At 37.3% G+C, this 23,887-nt stretch overlaps 1 protein-coding gene across 1 annotated transcript in view; it reads right to left on the bottom strand.

The window, feature by feature from the left end:
• SLC28A3 (solute carrier family 28 member 3) overlaps nucleotides 1-16,438 on the bottom strand; it is a 38,572-nt gene extending 22,134 nt beyond the window's left edge. Inside the window, exons 1-5 of the mRNA XM_009097991.4 lie at nucleotides 16,166-16,438; nucleotides 8,562-8,666; nucleotides 4,547-4,629; nucleotides 1,934-2,025; nucleotides 353-542 (exon numbers count right to left, since the gene is read on the bottom strand). Coding sequence (XP_009096239.2) covers nucleotides 353-542; nucleotides 1,934-2,025; nucleotides 4,547-4,629; nucleotides 8,562-8,666; nucleotides 16,166-16,222 — 527 coding nt within the window. The 5' untranslated portion in view covers nucleotides 16,223-16,438. The remainder of the gene's footprint in view (nucleotides 1-352; nucleotides 543-1,933; nucleotides 2,026-4,546; nucleotides 4,630-8,561; nucleotides 8,667-16,165) is intronic.
• Between the last annotated feature and the right edge of the window lie 7,449 nt (nucleotides 16,439-23,887).

Genomic DNA, 23,887 nt, shown 5'->3' with positions numbered 1-23,887 from the left:
GATAATATACTCCAGTCTTTAGCAGTTTGCAAATGTTAGATTTAAGGTTCTTATGAACCTAACAGCTCTGTGAGCAGTGAAGAACTTTCTGGTTTTCAGAATGAATTCAAAAGACTGCAACACATGAATTTTTGTGAACATATTCTCTTTCAACCAAAAACTTTTCCCACCTCAGTTTGTGGTATTTTTCCGATGCTTTTTGCCAAGACTAAATTATTCTGTGATTTTAATGAGATATGTGTGATTGACCCATCTCCCAGTTCTTATGGGGAAGTAAGCTGAAATAAAATCATAGGGGTAACTTGACGAGTGCATTATCCTTCAACATAAATAGAAAGTAATTCGTATTTACCATTTCAGCCAAAACCACTGTTTTTTCAGATATCGGTCTCCAGGGGAAAAGAATGCAGCAATTCTGTCTTCATACTTAGCTATAAAAAAATCCCAGCAGATGAAGAAGATGGCTAGGACAGTGATGACAAAGAGGGGCAAAGCTCTCTGAAAATTCAAAGTGCAGGCTGCAATAACTACTGCCAAGTATGCTGTCACAGAAACAAGAATATATATGTTAGTTAGGTTGGTCTTTTTAAAACAGGATCAAATTTTAAATTTATTAAGAGGTGATCAAAGTCAGGCCTATGTTTATCTTTTAGGTGCTTTTCTGACTCAGCCTAAATACGGAAAAATCTTACTTTTTTTGATAGTTTTGTTACTTATGATATGTTCATTGATATGAAAGGTGGCTTTCATTCTGTCAAAGCAGATTATATGCTTTTGCCAAGGTAAATTCATATGAAACATGTTTATCACTCAGAAAAATGAAACCCATCTACAAGAACTTCTTTTTCCTGTGTAAAAGTTATGAATTAAGAGCATGAGTCATGCTCCTTTTTTCAAAAGAGGATGAGTTTGTCCAATAAAACTAGAAACTATCACTTATAAACATATGCCATTTGACTGATTTGATGATCTGAAGTAATTATGAAGCTTAAAAGTAAATCCCATAATGTAGCTATGAAATTATTTATTTGACAGGTTCACTAAAGATAAACACTGGCCAAAAAAAAAAAAAAAATCAGTTTTTGTAAAGAATGATTGGATTTTGTCCATGGCAAATAAAGAAGGAATAGTGATTTTTGTAATACAAGTTGGTTTTTATAGAATTAATGTATGAAATCCTGACATATTTTAGAATTCACTCCCTTTCTTGAGCCAGAATATGTCTGTACTATGATAAAGAAAGACAAGATGAATTATGAAGGCAGGATACTCAGCATGCAAGCAACACTTTTATAACCAGATCCTGGTTTACTGTCTCAGACATATTTCAAGTCTCTGTGTTCCCAGTGTTCAAGTAGGAAGATCTCAAAAACAAACTTGGTGAAGTAGAAGGAAGCAAACCAACCTACTGGCTAATTAGGAAACGGAGAAAGAAGAATGTCTGAATGATTTTGCAGTGCATACTGTCATAAGTACATTTGGTCCAGAAAAAATTTGCAGTGAATATGGAGTGATATGGGTCAACAAAGAAAGCCTTCATTTCCAGCCTGATGACTTAAGTTCAGTCCTATTTGGTGCCTGACAGTTTCTAAAGTGATTTCATGGTCTTGGACAAGTTACTGAAACTGTAATTTTGGAGTCAGCTGGTAATGGAGTAGACACAAAGTCTGAACTATGCTGTTATCACAAGTGTAGTTGCTAGTCAGACTTCAAACATGCTGGAGAAGCAGTTTAGCAAGATTTGTGCTTTTGTTGTGTTTGGGAATGAGTGGAGGCTTTGAAATCTAGAATTTTCTCTGGAACTAAATTCTTAACTACTTTGAAATACTTTGTTAAAGAGAGTCAAGAGTTTTTATGCCAAAGACAATGCAACTTTAATCTCATACAGGTAAATAAATAAGACTTCATCAATCCTGTGTGTATTATACTGTACCTGTTATTAAAATTCCATAGACCACATAATGAATTCTGGTTTTATGTTTCTTGCAAAATTCACAGACTTCATCATACCTTTTTTCTATATGCCTAGGAAAAGAAAATAACAAAAGAATAGAAAAGTAAGCTTTTGCAGAAGCAAATTGTGTTAAATTGGTCAAAATTTTTCCATTGAATTTGGAGAGGATTATATTTGGATCTCAAAGTGCCAAATATAAAGTTCCTTTTGACAATGACTTCTTTGGATTGATGTTGGGCAGGTGAAAAAGAAAATATGGCAGATATCTAATGGGACAATCTATCATCTACATAAAGGACCAAAATCAGCAGGCCAGTTCTGCTACCCTCTGAAATGCAGCTCTTCTGTGAAGAGATCTGTTAACAGGGTTGGTGCAAATTGAGAAGGTAGTTCAAAGATTTAGTGTCCATTACTAGACCCACAAAATCTGTTAATACAGCCAGACCAGGATTATGATGTGGAATAGAAGGATTGCTGTAATTGTGAAGGCCTAAGGCTGCATTTGTGTGCGCATAAAATAACCAATAGCCATCTAAAACCTTATTACAGTGTGCATAGATGTTTCTGGACTTTTTAAAATTTGGTTGTTATTACACTAACTTTCCATCTCACCATCTCGTGGAAGTTAAAATGGTTTGTTATATTTGGATGTCATGCCCTAGTATCAGTTCTTCCAATTATAAAATATTTTCATTTCCTTTGTTTTCCTCACTAAAGGTAACAGCATGATTTCATGAGGGAGGTTGAAATTTAGGGAAATAGCAGTTAAGGGAGTTAATTCAACAGAGGTTTCCAATCTTAAATATGCTGGTGACGTGAACATATATATCAATTACAGAAGCAGTGGCTAAAAAAAACACCTTCATATTGTGCAAACTGGAAAAAAAAATTACAGCTACTTCTCTTTCATCTCAGAGGCACTGCTTTAGAGAGGCACATCTCTGAAGCAGTCCCTCACATCCCCAGTCCATAAAGGCAATGTTATATTTAGAGATGCTAATTACCCAGACTGTACTTGTTTGGAAACTAAATTCAGCTGGAGTTAGATGCACACTGAAATCCAACATGAATAACCTTATTTTCTGCACTCCAAAAAAAAAAATCAATTAATTTAAAATAAATTTGAGAGAAACAAGAAATATTAATTTAAATTATATCAGTACACTGAAGGACAGAGCAGGAGCACACTCCTTCACAAGTACAGAGAGTAATAGGTTCTCAGAGAAATCATGATTGCTTTAGATACTTCAATTTCAGTTCTGGGAATTCCTGTAGCTTCACAAATCATAGCACTTTTTTTTTTTCTAACTTGTAAGAACATTAGGTTATCTCTCCAATCTCAGCAGAAAGATTAGATACAACAGGAAAAGAAAAAAGGAGAAATGAGAGACAAATAGATTAAAAAGGCAGTTACTTTATCAAATTTATGGTTCATCCATCACCCAAGAAAAGGAAAAAAATACTATTACTGCTACTTATGAGCCCTTTGGGATTAAAAATTCTTACTTTCAGATTACAATTTTTGTAATTTCTTAATTTATTTAACATTTCTCTCTCTCCTTTTTATTTTATTAATAAAGGTTATTATGACTTATGTACCACAATATCTTAAAATATTTAAGCACAAAAGTCATAAATATGCAGCTCTGTTCTGAAAGGCAGCAGAAAAAATATGTTCCTTATGAAACTTGGTTAATTTACTAAGGAAAGATTGTTTTCTAAAAGCTGATCATATAGGCTTGAAATATAACTGATGTTGAAAAAACAGATCACTTTAGGACATGAATGTAAAATATTTATATACAACAAAACTATTCTTGCTTGCATTTTGTAACTCAGAAATCAATTCTCTGTTGTGCAAGCAACTCAAGAAGTGAATGTTAAAACCTTGCACTGGCAGTGAATCTGTGTTATCAAGAGACTGGTCTTTTAAAAGGGCTCTGTCTTAGTACTGAATAGCCTGCAGTCTAAGACTATCTGTTGAAAGAAATCAGTGACACACATGAACATTTAATATGATTTTAAGTATTAAAATCCTAATTTTTTTTATGTCCTTAACAGGGTTTGCAGTTTCCTAAAAATACCTAGTCCTCAAGTAAAATGAGGATGTGTGCTTTCACTCTGTGATCACTTGGAAGTAGAGCAAACACAAAGCAAAACTTTTGTTGCATTAAAATGGCTTTTTTCACAGCTATGCTGTTCTCACTTTGTGCTGGAGCAAATGGCTATGCAAACTGAAAGACACTAGTAAATCTTCAACTTCCTGAAAGTGACCACTCTTTAAGACCTTTGTGTAAAAAACACTGCTCTAGTAATATTGGAAAAGAAGCTATTGTACAAAAAAAAAAAAAAATTCCTTTAATTTGCAAGGCTTCAAAAGGTTAGTTCCACAATCACAGATGTCATTTGTAAAGTATAATAATTAAACAAGTTGTGTTTCTGTATTACAAAAATTTCTGGCAATACAAAGGTCTGTGTAGCATAGGGGTATGGCAGTGAAATTTAGAGCTGTCACTCCAGAAGCATAAACACTAGCAGCCTTTTGCTAGTCCAGGGTGGAGTGGAAGATTTACTCATGCGAAAACACATTACCCTTTCAAGCGTGGTTGCTCATCATCTATGGAGGCACATTTGTTTTCATGCAGATCACTCTCAATATTGATGTATTCATCCCCCTGGAAAGCAGATCAGTGCAGAGGTTGTCAGAGGGGTTTATGCTCCTTAGGTAGGGTCCACAAAAGCATCTTCTTCGGCCAGCATCCCCACTGGCAGCTGGCTGAAGAAGCCTCTAGAATCTCCTGTCTCCACTGCATTCATGGCTCCAGCTCTCCATCTGCCACCAAATCTGTGGTCAGTGTTTAGACCAGGAGAGGAGTTTCCCAAGCCATCCACACCATTTTCAAAAGGGAAATAAAGGGGGGAAAAATACCAGCGTTACTCAGAGCTGGAGAGGGCAGGGCCTCATAGCTGGACGCCCTGTACTTCAGTTGAAAAGGGCAAGCTGTGGCTTAGTCAGCTTGCCCAGCACCTCCTACAGACACCCCCGGGTTTTGTTGCTTGCCTCTTTGCAGAACTTTAATATGATGGAATTTTTATACATGACGATGGGTTAAACTGGGCGAGGCTCAGTATTTTTAAAATTTTGCTAGGCCAAGAATTTTATTCTGAAGAAAATTTTTTTCCTGAGTCCACATAAGCATGGCACTGTTAAAGGTTTTGTACAGCTACAGGCTGCCCTGCACCCTGTCTGAGGACTGCCTTGAGGCGGCCGGGAGGGGCACAGCCCCCCGCAGCTGCTCAGCACACCGTGGAGGCTGTCCTGCCCACGCCGCCCCTCTTCCCCTGTCCCACTCTGGTGAGGCAAAAGGACGAAGCTTGTCCCATGGCTACTTACCTCCATGCTCATGGTGGGGCCTGCAGAGCAGCCAGGGCCCAGGGCAGGAGATCATTTTGTTCAAAGACAGCAGGGTACCTGCATGTGGCACCCACGCCTCTCCCTTTGAGCGCCGTGACCGGCTGTGCGGCCTGGAGTGTCTGGCCATGACCAGGCAATGACAGACAGTCTTGGCCTGGCCTGGCGGACGTGTCCTACCCTCTTCCCTAGAGCGGCCCACAGTGCTCAGCCACTTTTGGAGCAGTGACAATCTGCAGGTGAGTTCACCTTTTGTTATTCTGTCACTTTTCTTTATGGTTAGTCAATTCCCCAGTCTGCTGTGGAAAGCAAGACCCGCTACAGACCTTGCCCTGGCCCCTGCATTCTGTCTGCCTGTCCCTGCTGCAGGTGCTGCCAGAAGCCCTGGAAAGTTCTCAGTTAGTTGCCAGGGAGAGACTTGAACCACAGAGTCACGGATTAGAAGGGACCTTAAAGATCATTAAAGAACAGAGTTGCAAACCCCTGCCATGGGCAGGGACACCGCACACTACACCAGGTTTCTCAAAGCCCCAACCAGTTTGACTTTGAACACCTTCAGGAGCATCCGCAACTTCTCTGGGCAAATTATTCCAGGGTCTCATCACCCTCACAGTAAAAAATTTCTTCCTGATATCTCATGTAGACCTACCCTTTTTCCACTTAAATCCAGTCCCCCATTTCCTATGACTACATGCCTCCAATAAAAAGTTCCTCTTCCTTGTTTTTTTGTAAGCTCCCTTTAAGTGCCGAAAGACCACAGTGGGGTCCTGGAGCTTCTCTTCTCCCAGCTGAACAGCCACATTTGTCTCAGCCTGTCAAGTATCTTCAGGCTTTAATTATCTCAAAGGCAAAACTAACACATGGTGAGACCAGGAGAGTATGTACATGGAAGCTGCTGTTTACTTTCTAGGGAAAGCTCAGCCTAAGACCAGCAGGAGTCTGTTGGTCCTCTTGACTGCAGTTTTTGGAGCAGGGTGCTGTGCAGCAATGTGGAGCTGCACTGTAACATATGACTGCATCTTCACTAAACTCAATTTCTTTGTCTCTTTGGTCTTGACTGTGAAATAAAGCAAACCTGAAAAATGCCTACAAAGTTACTATTACTTTTGGTAAATGGCAAATGGATGTACAAGGTAGACTTCTTATCTGAGGGACACTGAGTGGAGATAATATGTAAATATCATTTATTCCTGAGACTAAATTTGGAATATATCTCATACCAGTGCTTGTCACAGATTTTTTTTTAACCTACATTATAAAATTAGGAGAGCCCCAGCCCTCCGGGTGGAAGTGCCATGCTTTAACATTCGCAGGTAGCTACACTCCCTTTGGCACTGTGTCAACTCTTCTGGTTGCAGCTTGAAGCTCATGTCCTGCAGATAAATGCTTTCATCCCCACCATCATTCCCACTGCCACCACTTCTTGCACTGCCTAGGCCAGGTCATCCTCTCCTATCTCTTTTCCCCATACCACAATATATACTTCCTGTGCCTGGATCACCCACAGCTCAAATTCTGGCTCGCTGAATTTCTGAAGTATATGGTTTGCTTTGAGAATATAAACTGTTTTTTCTTTAGAGCATTTCATTACAAAAGCATCAATCTACATATTTTCACATTGTTCACAATGTACTTAATATGCTTATGTCACTCTTGCCACAAATGCTTTCCTACAATGACATTAAAACGTGAGAAAATCTCAGATTAAGAACAAGTTTGTGTGAAAGTACAAAAGGAAACTGGAGAATAGATGCAAACCCCTTTTATATTTTTTCATGGCCAAACATGGAACCAGGTCTGGCTCATGGAAAGTGTTGGCCCTTGCTGAGAGTTACCTAAGGGCAGTGTGGAGCATGTGGTCTTCTGCAAGCAAAGGGAGAGACTGCTAAGTCCATACTGTAAAGACCCTCAAATTCTTATGTCTCTGTCACGGTGTACCAGAGAAATTATTGATGTGAATATACACATCTCTGATACTCTTGCACAAAGTAGTGGCAAAATGTTTTCAGATAAACTTTTTCAGTGGGAAATTGGTTTCTCTGTTAAAATTAAAGCTTTCATAGAAGTCAGTATTTTTCTCCAATTTTCTACAGTTTTAATCAGTTTTGAAAGTCTTTTTTGAGTTTGATTTTTTTGTTTATTTGTTAGTTTTAACAATTTCCTTTTTGCCATCTTTTTTAAAGATTAAGGTATAGACACCATCTACCACCTTTCTCTCCTAGGACCTCAGATTCCAATCTGGTTTCCAGAAGTGCTTATCTGAACAGCCTAAGTGATCCTTTCCATCACTGTATATCTGAAATTAATTCAACTCTGAGAGCAGAAACATTGCTTTGCACCATGCCTTTGTTGCCTCTGGATCATATTCAAGAAAACAATAGAAGATAGAAATAAGTACCCACTGCATCAAGTATTTCTTATATGCTGCTTTGAGTACCATTACCAAGCTTGGCAAGTAGATATGATTACAACATAATAAAATTTTTAGAGTAGCAAGTTATTTCTGGAGTGAGGATGTGAAAATATTAATACCTAACAATGGTGAAATACCTGTGGTTTTTTTTAACCTGACTCTCATGTTTTCATGGTGGGATACTCAGTATGTGGGCTTAAACAAACATGCAGTCAAAAGAACTCAAAATTAATGTGTTTATTATTACAATAATCTGCATTGTGCTCTCTTCTTTTCTGGTCAGTTTTACACAGGATCTGTTACCTCAAGTTTGTGTTTAGCTGAAATTTTCCTTATTAAGGATGTTTATTTAATAATTCAATATCAATTTATTATTAGATATTAAGTAATATGAATTCTTTCTCTGACTGAAAGATTTTATCTCTAAAACAAATTATTACAGATTCTTTTTTTACCTTCTTATGAGAAAATGGGGCAATTCTAGGGCAGTTCCTTGTCCTGTCTCCCCTTTGATTACCATTTCTGATGCCTCTTTTGTATCTCATATAAAGCCATTATGACAATGGAATACATTTTTTCTGAACCCTACAAATGCAGTTTCTTTTTCTTTAATGTATTTTTTGAGAATAGAACTTCCCTGTCCATTTATACATTTTAAATTATATTCAGATTTTGTTAGAATATCTGTCTTGGATATACTAATACATTGCTGTCATTAACTTTGAGGTTTACTAATTTTCATAAGGTTATTTGGAGGAAAGAAAAAAAAAGAAAAAACATACCTGATTAATATGCACTGTTTCATTACTCTGTGAATTCATGATTCTCTGCGAATTGTCTCCAAGACCTTTCAGGTTTGTATCATCCACACCATCATCACTGTCATTCTAAGACCAGAAATTACATTGGTTCAAATTAGAAGCTGAAAGTCTTTCTCATGTACAGTAAGAACTGATTTATAATCTGATGCCTGGGCTACCATGGAAGCAAGTGAATGGGTGACAGGAAATGGCCTCAAGTTGCACCATGAGAGATTTAGATTAGATATTGAGAAAAATTTCTTTGCTGAAAGGGTGGTCAGGCATTGCAATAGCCTGCCCTGGGAAGTGATAAATTCATGCCTGAAGCATTCCAAAAACCTGTAGATGTGGCACTTTGGGGACATGGTTAATTGGTGAACATGGTGGGGCTAGATTAATGTTTGAACTCAATGATCTTACAGGTCTTTTAATATCTAAATGATTCTACAATTCTCTGTGCTGCTTTACCACAACTTTGCACACCAAGTTTTGGAAGCCCAAAGCTTGGTGCGAAAAGCTTGGCTGTTCAAGTCCCTGCACTACTGCACAAAGGTGCCTTGGTCATGATTGGCGCTTAACGTAAATCTGCTCTTTCCTCGACTAAACTCATGTGTCTCCCACAGTGAATTGTGCTGTTCATTCTCTCAGGACTGGTTCAACAAGTTTATAAAAATCCAGGCCTTCTCCTCACCAAGGGCAAAATGGACTATCTGAGACCTTCCCATTTGTTAGTACCTTTGCTCCATTATTTATGCTCCTTACACACATGGAGTAAATGTGAACATGTACTTGTATTGCTCAAAGAATAAAACACTCAGGCTTTCTTTACAGAGAGGAGTTAGCTTTACCACATTAATCCTCCAAGGTATACCTTTTATCAGAGAGATGAAGACAGCCATAACCAGCTCAATTAATTCTAATATTTTTTAATAAATCCTGAATCTCAATTTTCTTGTTTCTTAATGTTTTGAAGGATAAGTTATCTCTTTTTAATGGCCCTGGAATATCTGGTCTTGTAAGAAAGCTGCCTAAACAAAATTTCAGATAACTTACATCTGCAATTTTTGTGAATGTTTTGTATTTCAGTGGTTTCTTATGGCCGCAGTTACAGTACTGTAATTTCACTGGGTTTTACTGCATGAAGTGTCTCATTATTTACATGGTAATAAACTCAGTAAATTAGTATTTACAATGAAAACAATCACTTCCACATGAGCAATACAAAATAACCTTAATCATAGTAAATTCATAAAAATTTTCAAAGACAGGAATAAACAGTACTACTAGAAATAATTTGATTTTTGCCTTTTGGCAGAAACATGGCCTTAGAAGCAGCTAGAACAATGCTTATTAACATTTTCCTTAAAGATACTTTGCCTCTAAACTTCACAAAAAATCAGTTTCAGTCAAAGTGGTTTTGTAACTTTTTGTGTCTCGGAGAAGAGAAAGTCACAAGAGGCTGTTTATTCAAGAGCTGTGGCCTTGGTACATCAGTTTCCTCACTTCTTGGTGAAGAGTATCTTTTCCGTCCCTTAAGAAAGGTATTTCTGTTTCAGAAACACTTGTCACTTGTTTGCCTTCTAACCATACTATCATAGGGGTTTTTGGTAGCTGCCCCTGCAACCAGCAACAAACACAACTGCTGAACACTCCATATAATTAAAAAAAAAAAATCACAAGAAGCAGAGATTAACAGTAGCATTGAGATATATTAAAAATACTACAGAGAACAGCATAGCAAATTCAAAGCGCTATAGTTCTGTAATTCACATACACACACACCCACACACTCCTGAGAATGGTGTTTTTGAAGATTTCTGTACTTGTTGCTGAAGAAGAAAAAGCAGAAATTTCCTATACTTTTTTTCAGTAAATGTGTGAAGAATAAACATGCAAGTTGCTGTTCATGAAGTACACAAATAAAGAATAATCTATAATGGAAGACACCTCTAGAAGTCATTTTGGTGAACCCACTGCACAATAATTACATAAGAAGTTTCATTTATAGAATAATTAAAATATGAATGTATAAGTAATGTAAAAAAACAGTAAGAGCATTGCACAATTGCTGGAACTCAGCAGCCCATGCTGTAGAGTGATGTATTTGTGTCTTTCTCTGTAAATTTAAAAAGTTGCTTTTTCAAGAAATCATATTGCATTTCTGGATTTTTACCGATTCAGTAGAAACTGGTTAGTTACTATTGATAACAATTTTACTCTATTAAGATTTCTGTTGACTAGAATGGTCTTTGAATGAGTGCCATGAAGCTGAGTAATTTTCTTATTTCACAGTTGTTTCTTTAAGAACTGTGTCTTCATTCTCCCCTTTATATTTTTTGTTTGTTTTGATGGTGAAAACACATTATTTAACCCTACTGCTTAAAGGAAAAAGAAATCTATTTTTCATTTATAATAAGAACAGAAATATTCAAGTGACAAAACTGCCCATTCCCTTTTCCTCCTTACTTAGTGTCTGAGGTACTGAAGGAACACCCCAACAAAATGCTGAGGTCTCTGCTTGTCACCTACTGTTGCTGACTGCTACATGTAAGCAACTCAGCACAGGCAGAAAACTTCTACCTCATTTGCTTAGTATCCTTTTCAGCTCCCTGTAAATGTCTGGAGAACAAAACAGCGCAAGGGAAAATGGGAGTTCAAGCCTTAGGAATTACAGTTAGCACAACCCTGTTATAAGCACAGGCCAGTACAGCAGCATGTGAAGTCACATCTGAACCTACTCGACCTTCAGGTGACATGAGAAAAATGGAAGTTCACAGAGAAATTTTGATGGGAAAATTCTTTTTTGCTTTAGTGCACAGTTAAAGGATTACAGAATTGGCCCATCTATTTTGAATGCTTGTAATATAACAGCTGTTTTGAAGCTGTCTCTCTGCTTTCACAAACTGCTTTACTTTAAGAGTTTGGAATTCCCCTCTTGTAAAATACTTGATCAAATGACAAGGGCATAGCTGTCTCAACTGTGTATGCTCTTTCAATATCTGTTTAGTTGCCTCTTGACGAGCCGTTAATTCACCTAGCATTGTTGCACGACTACATTCGTTGATCTTCCCTGCCATCTCCTCCTTGATTTTGAAGGAGGATGGTTTTTGCAAAAGGCTAATAACTTCTACTGTACTTTTAACAATAGCAGACACTCTTGAGTAGATGGTGTTACGCTCATGCTGGTTAGGGAGGAAAATAACATGGCCAACCTTGCATTGAGGCAGCTGCCTAAACTGTTTATGGTTTAAGGGTGGGTCCTTATGCTGGAGATTAGAATCAGGATACTCAAGGAACTGACAAGAAAACAGATGCTTCAAAAGAAAATAGTTCAAGTTATAATGTTGGATTCTGTTGCATCTGAAGAGATTTTTTTATTGTATTTGCCCAGTAGAAGTGAAGCCGTATAGCTTACAGTTCAAAACTTGCTTTTCTTTTAGTATTCAGTGACCCTGAACACCATTCATCTAGGTTTTCCTTAATGTACTATCTTTTGTTAGCCAGTGCCATGATTCTGGAGTTTAAATGCGTTTTAATTATTGAGGAAGAATTTATTTAAATTAATAATCACAGCACTCATAAATACCTGTTGAATTATAAAACTCAATCTACAAGGCAGGAAGGATGAATGTTCATTATCCATGTACCAAACTACAGCAAATGAATTGTATAAACAGATAAGAAAAAGGTTCTGCCAGATATAAATTTAGCAGGCTGCATCTTCGTGGGCTGTTTTGAAAAGGACTGTAAATAAGACTCCCCACCTCTGAGTACCTTGTTGTTTTCTTAAAAAAAATTTAGGTTGTCAGGGTAGGATAGTCGGCTATTATCCTGAAATGTAGGGGGTTTTAATTAAAAAAAAAAGACCCCCCGGTATGGCTTTGGAAAGCAAGCTTTGAAAATGTGGAAAAGGATTACATAATTTTCTGTCTGGATCTGGTTAAATAATGCAATGCAACACCACCTCCATTTCCAAGGGTAAACATAACAGCGATGCTCATGAAATATAAATTCTAAATAACATCTTTAGTCCTAATTAACCAACCAGACAAGAGTATCTAGAAAGCTGTGAAAAATGGCAGTAAACAGAAATTGCATTTTTTAGGATATGTTTTAAGCTTGTTTGAATGAAATGGATGCGTGCATTGTGGTAATAAAATGTCTTATGCACTATGAGCAAAGGGCAGAATTTTAAAGGGGGTCCTTCCTCAAGTCAACTTAAGATCATTCTGTGCTCTGCTAGAGAAACAGGTACAGGTTGTTTAATGCATCATAACACTAGGAATAGGAGGCCAGTGAACAATAAATATTTATTAGCTGTTATCTTCCCATTGCACTGTATTTATGTTTGCCTCTGTGTTGCTTTTAACTGTAGGGCAGTTTATTCATCCCACCTACTGTTCCTTTTTAAGATGCAGCATTTATCATTCCTTATGGAATAAGTGTGACTTGATGTTTAATATTATCAGAGATCTGAATCATCAGAACTGATTAGATAAAAATTTTGCCTCTTTAATAAGGGCTAAAGACAAGCTAGGTAAACACAATCTCAGTTTTAGGGGTTATTGTTAGTGATAGAGAGTTTCTGAGCAGGAAACTGTGGGCAAATGTAGTGGTCCTCCAGCCAGCCAGTGTATGAGAGATTTGACTGAGAGACCTTGAAGGCAAGAGACACTGTAGCGTTTCCACACATTATGTATGACGTTATTGTAGCTATAGATACACAATCTGCTATGCTGGTACATAGACACTTAGCAGGAACAATCTTCTGAATTGAGGATAATGATCTAAGTTCCTTAAATTACATGACATTTTAAAGATGAAAAAAAATTAACAATCTGAATGTCTCATTATAAACAGTGCAGCAATCTGTTGATTCTACCTATGAGGCAGCATTCAAAGCAAGTGACTTTAGCATGTAGGTCTTAATAAATGCACTTACTTTTCTTAAGTTAAATACTTTATTACTGAAGGGTAGGAACACAGTAGGGAGGATTGGTGGTATAGGTAAAGAAAGATATGTGGCTTTTTAAAACCTATATAAAAAGCTCACTCATTGTATTACACCCAAATTGCTGTGGGTAATTGAGATATTCCTAGTATCAAAAATAGAGAGACAAAGAGAGAAACAGCAGAGATGTACAAATGGGGTTTATTGTCTCTTGTCTTTCGAGATCATTTTGAGCTGTTAATAAGGGAGAAATTTGCTTCCGAGTCTCCCAGGTGCTGGCATTATCACAAGCTAATAATGCAGGACCTGCAATTTACACGCTATGCTCAAGTGGAAACTGCATAGTGCACAGAAGAAGTAGCTGATATTTACAGAACCAGGAATTTTTAAAAATGCAGTTAATGGTATTAATATAACTTTGTGATGCATGGATGCAATACTATCTGAAAGTTAACATTTGTTAAATGAGGGTGTACTACCATTGAAAATGGTGATGCAGTGAAAATCCTACCACACTATAAATGGATGTATGTGTTTACATATCATTAGCAACCGAGAATTTGAGAAGAGCTGATAGTTATCGCCCTTTGACTGTTTGTGCGACAAATCAAAAATCAGACTATATATTATAACTTCTTCATCCCGTTAGCGTCCCTTGGCAACAGAAAGTACAGTGCTTCTCATTCTTGAGTTAATAAAGGTCTGATATATGATCCTTCATCGATCACTTGCTAGCATTGAGAGCTGTTTTACTAACTTAGTACTAACTTTACTTATTTACTTTACAAATTGTCTAACTCGGAATTACGTCGTCCGTCTCTTACTTTATCCCTATGTGCATTAATCATTAAGTGGTTCAGGTGCATCTGAAGGTACCTATGGATACTTAAAATTGTACCTATAGGGATACTTAAAATGGTTTAAAAGACACCTTTTCTGGAACACTTTTATTTTGTGGTTTAGGCAAGATACCCATTGCTTAATACATTAAAACACATTTATTTCGGAGGAATTAAAGTGTTCATTCTTTGTGCAAGAAAAACTTTAAACACAAGAAATAGCGGGACATGATGAGACTGTTCACTTTTCAGTAGCTTTTACTGTGATTTGTTTATTTACAGAATTTCACCTATTTTCTTCTGTGTCTTATTTTTTCTAGGGAGTGACTTAATTATTGAAACAGAGATAAGACAGTGTAAAAGTAAATAAAAAATGACCCGGGTAAGCAAGCTGCGTAAGGCAGAGGGTTAACCCGGGTTACACATATCTCTGAAGGAAAAGGTGATTTTCAGCTTATACCATTTAAGAGATCTCAACACCAAGCTTTTTCAGCTAGGACTCCTTCCCTTTTTGAGTTTGTAAGCACAGATTTGGGAAGCGGACGGCACTAGTTTAAACACATATTTTGTGTGAAAACACAGGATGAAACCTCTTATCTCGCTCACTTGAACTGACGGAGACTCAAGTTCAAATTGCTTATATATCTGCTCCGAAGCACAGATGAGTTGAGGGTGCTCTGATTACTCAGGAGAAAGCATTAACCTCTGGGCTATCATGTTTTAAGAGTTAACTCTCTTGCCTACATTCCGTAAATATTCCCTGATGGGCTTCTCCATCCGTATAGCGCAATGAATAAATATACAGAGCAGTTTAATGTCGGTGATGTTATGCAATAGTCCACGTGCTTAGCATCTACAAAGACCTTTCTGTGTTGATTGGATAGTGTCGGCAGATACCCACATCAGCTGCCCATTTTCTGCTAGCTGAGATCAGGAGCAGCGTAATGATCGGAGAGTGCTAACTAGAGCAAGGAGATGCTTTGTTAATATAGCCCTCTTCAGAGTATTTCACAGCCACTTATTCTACATTCAGCCAGAAGTTCAGTGAGCCAGCCAGGCTGCGGGTTCGCAAGTTTCTGTTTGTGTCTGCTTTAATTCCCGTGAAAGCGCAGGGATGCGGGGTACTGGGAAACAATAAATAAATACTTTTGGTTTTTAAAAAATTTTTTGTGGTGTTTGTTTGCCGGGGTTTGTACTTCCGCTTAGGAAATCTGCGTTTTTTAAATGGCTGTTAATATCACTTCATGCCTAGAAAATGCAAAACCTTCTCTGTTGGCTCCTTATCCTCTCTTCATGCTCTTTCGAGAGCAGAAGACAATTGCGCATACTTTATGCATGGAAGAATGCTATGCCCCACTATGATTACATTATTTTTTTTTTTCCCATATTATTGAAATACATTGCTTTGATGAGTTACGTGTCTGCTGCATAATGCTGACCTTCTCTTAAACACAACTGTAAATGACCTATCCTCAGGAAAAAACCAGCAACCGATACAGCAGTTGGGAGCCAGTTGTAAGATCCACCAGACCATGAAATATTACCAAGTCAGGACACTTTTCAAAGCTAGCTGTATACCACTGAGGAGAGCATACTCCTGAATAAGTCAATTGTGCTCAGCTTTTTTTTTTCACAAGAGCGGTGTACTTTGGCAGGGTATCAGAACGTAGAATGTTGTAAAATACCTGCAAGCAGAGGGCAGAAAATGCTTTTTCTTTGTTCGGGGTCTGAATTCAACATTGTCAATGTTTTTAACCCCTTCATCTTCCCCAGAAAGCAAAGGAAACCACGCTTACCTGGAAGGCCAAATTGTGCACTCCTGAGTGATCACTATTGGTCTCCGTCAGCTCCATGTGCCTGGTGTGGAGTTTTTGGGTGTATTTTGGAAGCTGCTTGCAGCACCGGGCAGAATCAGCCAGGACCTGGTTAATCCATCCACAGCACTTGAAGTCAAGTTAGCTGGAGGCCCTCTCAGGTTGCACTTACTCCCACTTAGCTCCACCTTCTCGCTCCACTAGCACAGCCCCTTTTGGCCAGCATGAAAAACGGTCTTCAGAGAAAAGAATGGAGGATACCTGCAGGCCAAGGATACATAGTTTACACGGTATATCTTTGGGTAGTCCTAAAGGCAAATGTGTGTATGTGACTTCTGTCTTTCCTCGGTTTTGTGAGACGAAAACTTCCACGTCCAGATTTTGAGAGACCAACAGATTTTTTGTCCTTTTTTACAGGTATTCTCAAGTCATTATTTTTCATTTTTTGTGATATTATGGTAGCTTTATTTTCATAGTAGCTGGGGGCTTCACCAAGCAGGAGAAAAAACAAGAATGTGAACAACACTCAAAACTCTGACAAGTGCTGGTAAAGCCACTTTCAGTTGGCATCCTTTATTTCATGGCACCGAGTCTTTTGGTTATCTGTCCACAGATTACTCACTTTTAACTGATGAGTATTTATGATACTTTTCAGGGTTGCTATTTGCAGTATTGAAAATATGAAAATAGATGTTCTTAAAAATGTCAGTTGGACCTCTTACCCATGTTTTTTGTTGACTATGGACTTTATGTATAAGGCTTGTTCTGTGTAAGTCCTGAAAACACTAGCACTATTACAGACACCAATGTCAGATTTTTATTCACACAGGATTTGTGTGAATAAAACTTTTTCCATGAAGAACAGCAAAAATGACAGTGTTCTGTTTCTTGGAAATACAGCAAAGTATATTTATCAATTCATTAGCTGCCTACATTCATAACTTTTTACATGCAGATGGAAAATGTCATGAGTTATGCCTCACCTTGTGAAAAGCAAAAAACTATGCCCTGTTTTACGTATAAAACCAGAATGGATTGGCATGACTGAATATATTATTCAAAATAATGAACAATTACATGAAAAATAAGATGATGAATCTTTCTGAGTAATCTTCCAACTGTTTTACAGTATTATAAATCATACTGTTGCAATATGTGCTTTCTGAATATTATAACTATTGCTCAAAAAGGAGGACTAGCTCAGGATTTTTGGCCAAGAATGCATGGTTTTTAATGATTTTTAGGTTTGCAGTGTTCAGAATATTTTTGGAGACCGAGGTTTTGAAATCAACTAGTTTATTGGTAATTGTATTTGCCCGGTGAATAGAGGACATTTTCTGACTAATTACTTCTTCTGCACAATAATCTTCAGCAAGAAATAACTGCAAATATCTTTAACAAATTTTATACAATTGCCTGCTTATTTCTGCATACCTCAGCTGCTTTCCCTTCCTTTCTTCCTTCTCTCCCCCTTCCAAGTTTGAACATGCTTTTGCCGCAAGGAGGTAGAGGAAACAATGAAATGAATAATTTTCAAATCCAGTCTCTGCAATCTTAAAATCTGTAATCTGTATATATGGATGGAAGAAAGTTCTACCCTCCTAACAGCTACAAGACTGTTCCTCCTGCCCATTAGATAATTTTTAACACAGTTTTTCTCATTTAAAAAATCTCAGAATAACACTGACTCAATAATTTCAGTGTTTCTGTTTTATGTTAGAAAACTCACAGGATATTTAAAACAAAAATACCCACACCTCCAAGAAAAATCCTGAACTCACTATAAAAACTATGAAATATTGTTATTTCTTGGTGGATAGAGGACCATATATTTAAAGAAAATTAGGTGACTCACTGATATTTTTTTGACATGATCAGTCAGAATTATATTTAATGTTTGATTCACAGCAAACACTTCCTGCTTCTGTTTAGTTTAAATATTTACTTGAAGATATGTTTTTTTATATCAAGACATGTTATGTGTCTGGGGAATATTGCATGTCACCATTTCATCTGATAACAAACCTGGAGGTCTGATTTACTCTTATGTGATTCTTTTGGCTGTGAGAAAGCATTAAAGACATACATTCTTAAATTTTAGGGTGTTTTTACAAGAATAGATTAATTGCTAGGCTGAAACAAATATGAGTTGCCAAAATTCTACTGACTAATAGCAGAGAAAAAAATTTACAATAATCTTAGAGTTGTTTCTAAAGAATAGAGATAAGGAACTTTATATCCATCCCCTTATTTCTGCATGAACTCTGGAATCTCTTTGTCTTATTTCCAGGAAGACCAATCAAAAGGCCTAATAGTCTTACTGAATTTCACATATAAGTGAGATTTATATTTTTCTTAGTGTGAAAAATACATGGAGGAAGTTTATTTTCACTTGAAGGAATAATTTTCCTGTGTGCTTCTCACTTCCATTTTTAATGGTAGAAGTTTATGAATTTATTGAAAGAATGTTGCTTTTTCAGTTGACAGGCCTGAGAAACTAGGGAAGAAGAGTATTCAATAGTATTAAAACAGCAATCTGGAAAAGCAGACACTACTTTTATATACAGACTAAAAAAAATTTTATGTCAATGTGTTGAGTATTTTTACAATATTATGTAAAGCTGACACAGCAAACTACTGTTATTTCATCACTTTTGTAATTAATGTTTTTAAAAAGGTTTCAGTATAACCAGCTATTTTCTTGAATCCTTTCCTCAAAACATGGGAAAGGTGGTTTCTCCCATTCCCCAGAAATTTTTAAAGGAAGAATAATATTATCACACCCTCAGAGTGGTTTTCCTTGTATTCTAATGCAGGTGAAGGAAACAAGAAATCTTGTTAGTAGGAGAGGCTTTCAGCTGAGCTTTTTGTTTAGAGGGCTGAGTGGGAAAGAAATGGAATACTGTGTCAAGTAAATAAAATATTTTGTTAGCAAATGAAACCTTCCCAGTGCTATATAACTCTGCCATGAAGTTCTAGTCACATGCTAAAGCATTCAGAACCTCTTTGTTCCTCAAGTAACAGCACAGCAATGCTCAATTTGCTCTGAAATTGGCACACAGACTGGTGAAAGCCAGAAAGGTTTTTTGGGTGGTATAAAAATATGGACAAACATCACAGCTTAATGTACACACAGCAGGTAAATACATAGCAACATGAGTCTTAGTAATTTGCTTGGTACATAGAGAAGATGAGCAAGAGTATGAAGAAATGAGTAAGGTCTAAAAAAGAGTAAAGACATGCTGGGTTTTTTCATTGTTGAATTGTGAGAAGCAACTTCATAGAACCAACAAAGTTCAAAAATTTTAGATTCTTAATTGATCCTAGTTATTATGTATAGTTTTGTTAATATTACTCAGCTGTGATTTCAAGAACATTTCAGTTAAAAATTTCTAAAGCATTGAGATAATAAAATCCCAGTTTTTCATACATATCCTGAGTAAACTGCACCTCAACGGAAAGGTGAATGAAAAAGACCATGGTTGTCTTTGACAACTGGTTGGCAAGTAGTTACTTTTTGCTACAAATACTAACATTTATCTAGTCAGTCCTGCTTATCCGTCCTCTGACTTCTCTGAGTGAAAAAGGTGCCTTCCATATTTGAAAAAACATGGGCCATAAAGATTATTTTGTTAATGTCTATAACCAACAAGCCTCAGGTGTGTGCAGTATGGCCTATTCAGTTTTTAGAAATGTCATACCAGTGCCAAAGATAAACTATAATCTCCACATCATCTTGAGAATAAAGGGTGAAGGGAAGAAACTACTGTCTTGGGGAAAGGAAACACAATTTTTTGTGTGTAAAATTGTCCCTCAACACAAACTTTTCTTGGAGAGTGTGACTTTGAGACTTGTTTTTATGAAAAGGGAATTTCCCCTCCAAATTCTCAGATACTGCTCTTATATTTTTAAGGGGAAAGCAGACAGTGAAAAGCTCTTAGTAAGATAAAAACAGTTTAAAAAAATAAAAATGGTGTCGTTTGATGAGATGTGGATGCAAACCCCCGGATCTCCATTTTTAAAATCCTTTATTTTGTACAAAGTGACTGTAAATGAGGTGGCTGAGTGGCCAGGTGCTGCTTCCATTTCTCCCAGGTTCTGCTCTGAGTTCTTACTTGTCATAGACTCTGGCCCAGTAAATCTCCAGCTCTTACTCTGTCTTGCAGCTTTCCCTCTGAGATCTTTTGAAATCAGTATGAATTTGAGCAGACATTCTCTTCCTTGTTTCTCTTGGTTTGGCTTTTTTTCACTTCCTCGTTTTTCTGTGACAGTAGAAATGAAACATTTGCATACTTCCCCGTTGAACTAAAGTTGCCCCTTCGCAGGATGGAAGCACTGCAAAAGAAGTGCATATTTAACAAAAGCAATGAATTTGGGGGGAAAGACTTCTCAGAGGAAAGTCAAGGGCTTTGAGGGCTATTTTGTTTGACTTTGTGGCAAATACCTGTGTAAAGTTAAAAAAAAAAAAAGAAAAAAAAGAAAAAGAAAAGAAATCCTGGGCACGAGTTTATTTTTACTTTATAATAATTTTACCTTTCTGCAATATTCCCATCCCAGTGGGATGAAATGCTACAGTGAGTCAACTAGACAACCAATCACTCCTGTTGTGAAAACTAGACCTCTGAGGAGCAAAGTGAATTACAGGTACAATTACTTTCTTGCACTTCCTGCATGGGCAAGTATGACCAACCCCGTCGGGAAATCAGTTTATAACAGTGATAAAAAGAAGAAATTAAAATTCTTTCTGTGATGTTAGTGGTAGTGTAGGTTACACCTTGTATACAAAGGTGTGCCTCTGGGTGTACCTGTTGTGCTTCACGGGAACTTCCCAGTTTATGTGCACGTGAGAGAGTGGATTCATTTGTGACAAATTACTTCACTGAGTTCCTAGCTTGCTTTGTCTCAAAGCAACTGCCTAGTTTACACTGGATCTCCCCAAGTGTTGAATTCCCAGAGCGTTATGCTGGCCGCCCCCATAGGAGGCTGAGACATGCTGATGGGTGTTACGTGCACATTGAGGTGTGTCAATGGATATCCTGGGTGGAGGAACTGAGTAATCCTGGGAGCTCCTCTGGGCCAAAATGTGCATAGATAAGAAAATTTGAATAAAGACTAGAAAATGTTCCAGTATAAGTAGGAATAGTAAGGTCTAATAGTCTTTTAGGAAATTAGAATGTTTTGTAGGTACTTAAAATTAGCCCATAAGAATTTATTGTCCCCTTATTAGGGTATTTGTCCTGCTTATAGGACTAGAATCTAGCAGGGTCACTGGGGTTGTAAAAATTTATCTCAATTACACAATTCAGGAATCTGATCTGATTCAGTGAAGATGTCACTGCAACACTTGAAATGGGTAGACCTGCACCATCTGTATAGTGACTGACGGTCCTGTTTGAGAGCTTTGGTTCTCCACGAAAGCATTATGTTATCAGTGCAAAAGATCACTGAAAGAAATAATTTTTGTAACTAGCACTCTGTCTGTGAATGTGTGTACAGGTCAGAGAGTATTCTTAAAGCTATTTGGTATAAAACAACATAAACTATTACTATTTGTTTAAAAGGGAAGTAAGAATCTGGGAAGTTGGTGGTTTGCTTTTTTCTTCAGTGCTTGTTGTGTATCTGTTTGTTGCTGTTACAATCCAAACAATGCTACTTACCTACTTCTTGAACTGTTTTCTATCTAAGTAAGTAGAGATATTCTGCCAGTGCAGTATATGCTCAAGTGTAGTGTCTATTTTTAAGTTCTAGCAGCACAAATCAACATTTTCTTGATGATAAAGAATTTTAAAAGGAGTTAAAAGAGAACAGCCATAGATCAGAAAAGACCTGAGCAAAAGTTCTGAAAGTGTTTGGATGTCTGTCTACAAGAAAAGCTATACGCATAACACTAAATTTATTCTTCTGTGATTGTTGCTTTCTTTGCACACTTTACAGGGTTTCTGGAGCTTGGAACTGCAAGAGGATGATGATAAGCAGGAGCTTAAACCAGGCAGTGGGAACCCTCACTGGCTGGGGAATGAAGAGAGAGTAAAAAAATTCTTTACTTGCATTCCTTACATTTAATGATAAATCACTCATTTTTATTGGGATCCAAGGTAATTTACTATGAATATATAGTGCTCCGTGTGGTGCCCTGTGGAGAAACTCATTATGCAGACTACAAAGATTCACTGCTGTAAAAATGGCAACCAGCACAGTTTATAGAGCTGGAACCATAGAAGTGAAGTTGAGAATTTTTATACAGAACTGTACCTTCAACTGCAGTCCAAAGTGCTTAAATTTGAAAAGCAGCAGTATTGATGAGAAATTTAACCTTGAAGTCTCTGTAAGACTGTCTTAACTGCCAGCAAATGGCCCTATTTTCCCTTTTTTAAAAACCATCACCTGGTCACACTGGCAATTCAGCAAGCTTCTATTTTTGGAATAACAGAGTTAAGGGTTATGCTCTAATTTACAGCACCTCTAGCGTCAGGGGCTCCTTAAGAACACAAAAACGTCATGGGAGGAGGAGGATGCATGCTACTCTGAGTACCTTTAGTGTACTAGTACTAGAAGTACTTTTTATCTAGGACCAGTAACAAGGCCTATCCAAGGACATGAAATGCTGTATAATACAAGCTCTTTTTGGGCAAATTTCTTACTCATTAACTTTTACTTTTCGTTTGTCTGTCTGTTTGTTTTGGTTGAGTTTTATTTTGTTTTTATGCTTGTGTGATGATAATAATTCCTCTGAGAGAATGGCAAATACACTACTCATACACTTCCACTAAACAATACTACTTTAATTACATACATAAATTCTGATGGAGTGGATCACTTGGAAGCAGTGCAAGCACACACTGAGGTTTTGATCTAATATTCCAGACGTCTACAGCAAGAGCAATTCTTCCAAAATGAGACCAGCATGGAGGATAAAGTCTTGAAGAAAAATGAGGTTGAATTCTAAGTTACTGTGCTAAATCTCTCCCTCATACCGGTTCCCTAGGTGCACTAGAGATGAAACAGCATCTCTCTGCTTGATGCAATGGGAACACCCAGCATGATTCTATTAAAGGTCATTTCTTGAGTCCTGAATGCAATTTGAAAGAAATAGAAGCATGAAAACCTTTTATAAGAAAGAATCATACCCTTTGAATATTAAGAAGTTAGTTCGTTGAAATACTTATATATAATTAAACACTCTTTTTATATTTTTTCTATCTGTGTGTTTTGCATTTGCTGACCTGATGCAGAAGTCAAAGTAAAATACGCTTCAGAATAGAAAATAGATTCCAGGGTTCTGAAATTCTACACCATCCAAGGGCAACATGTGAACTGGGTTTGAACTCCAGGGCATTTTTCAAAATTTCTGCCTCCAGGGGAGGGAGAAGTACAATTTAAAATGATCGTTTGAATTGTTAATGGATATTTAGAAGTTCAAGCCTTTGTAGCAGCTGAGAACTGTTAAGAGAAGAGGTCAACAATGGCTAAATAGCACTCTTAACATGCTGCTGTTAACACAGATAAACTGTTATCATCCTTTCAGGCAGGACCCGGCTTAGAGAACAATATGGAGACCTCTGGGTTGCCCCAGCATCACGGGAGAGCTGCCCAGACCAGTTCTTCCAGCTGAAATCTACTGGCTGTTGAAGTCCGGAGGTGTTTGTGCCCTGTGTCATCCCAGCAGGACCATTTCACCCACGCCCTGCACTGTTTGCTTTTTCT

This window comes from Serinus canaria, chromosome Z (genome assembly GCF_022539315.1).
Source record: "Serinus canaria isolate serCan28SL12 chromosome Z, serCan2020, whole genome shotgun sequence".
Lineage (NCBI taxonomy): Eukaryota > Metazoa > Chordata > Aves > Passeriformes > Fringillidae > Serinus > Serinus canaria.
Note: the sequence above shows the minus strand (reverse complement) of the source record. Positions and strands in the feature narration are given on the sequence as shown.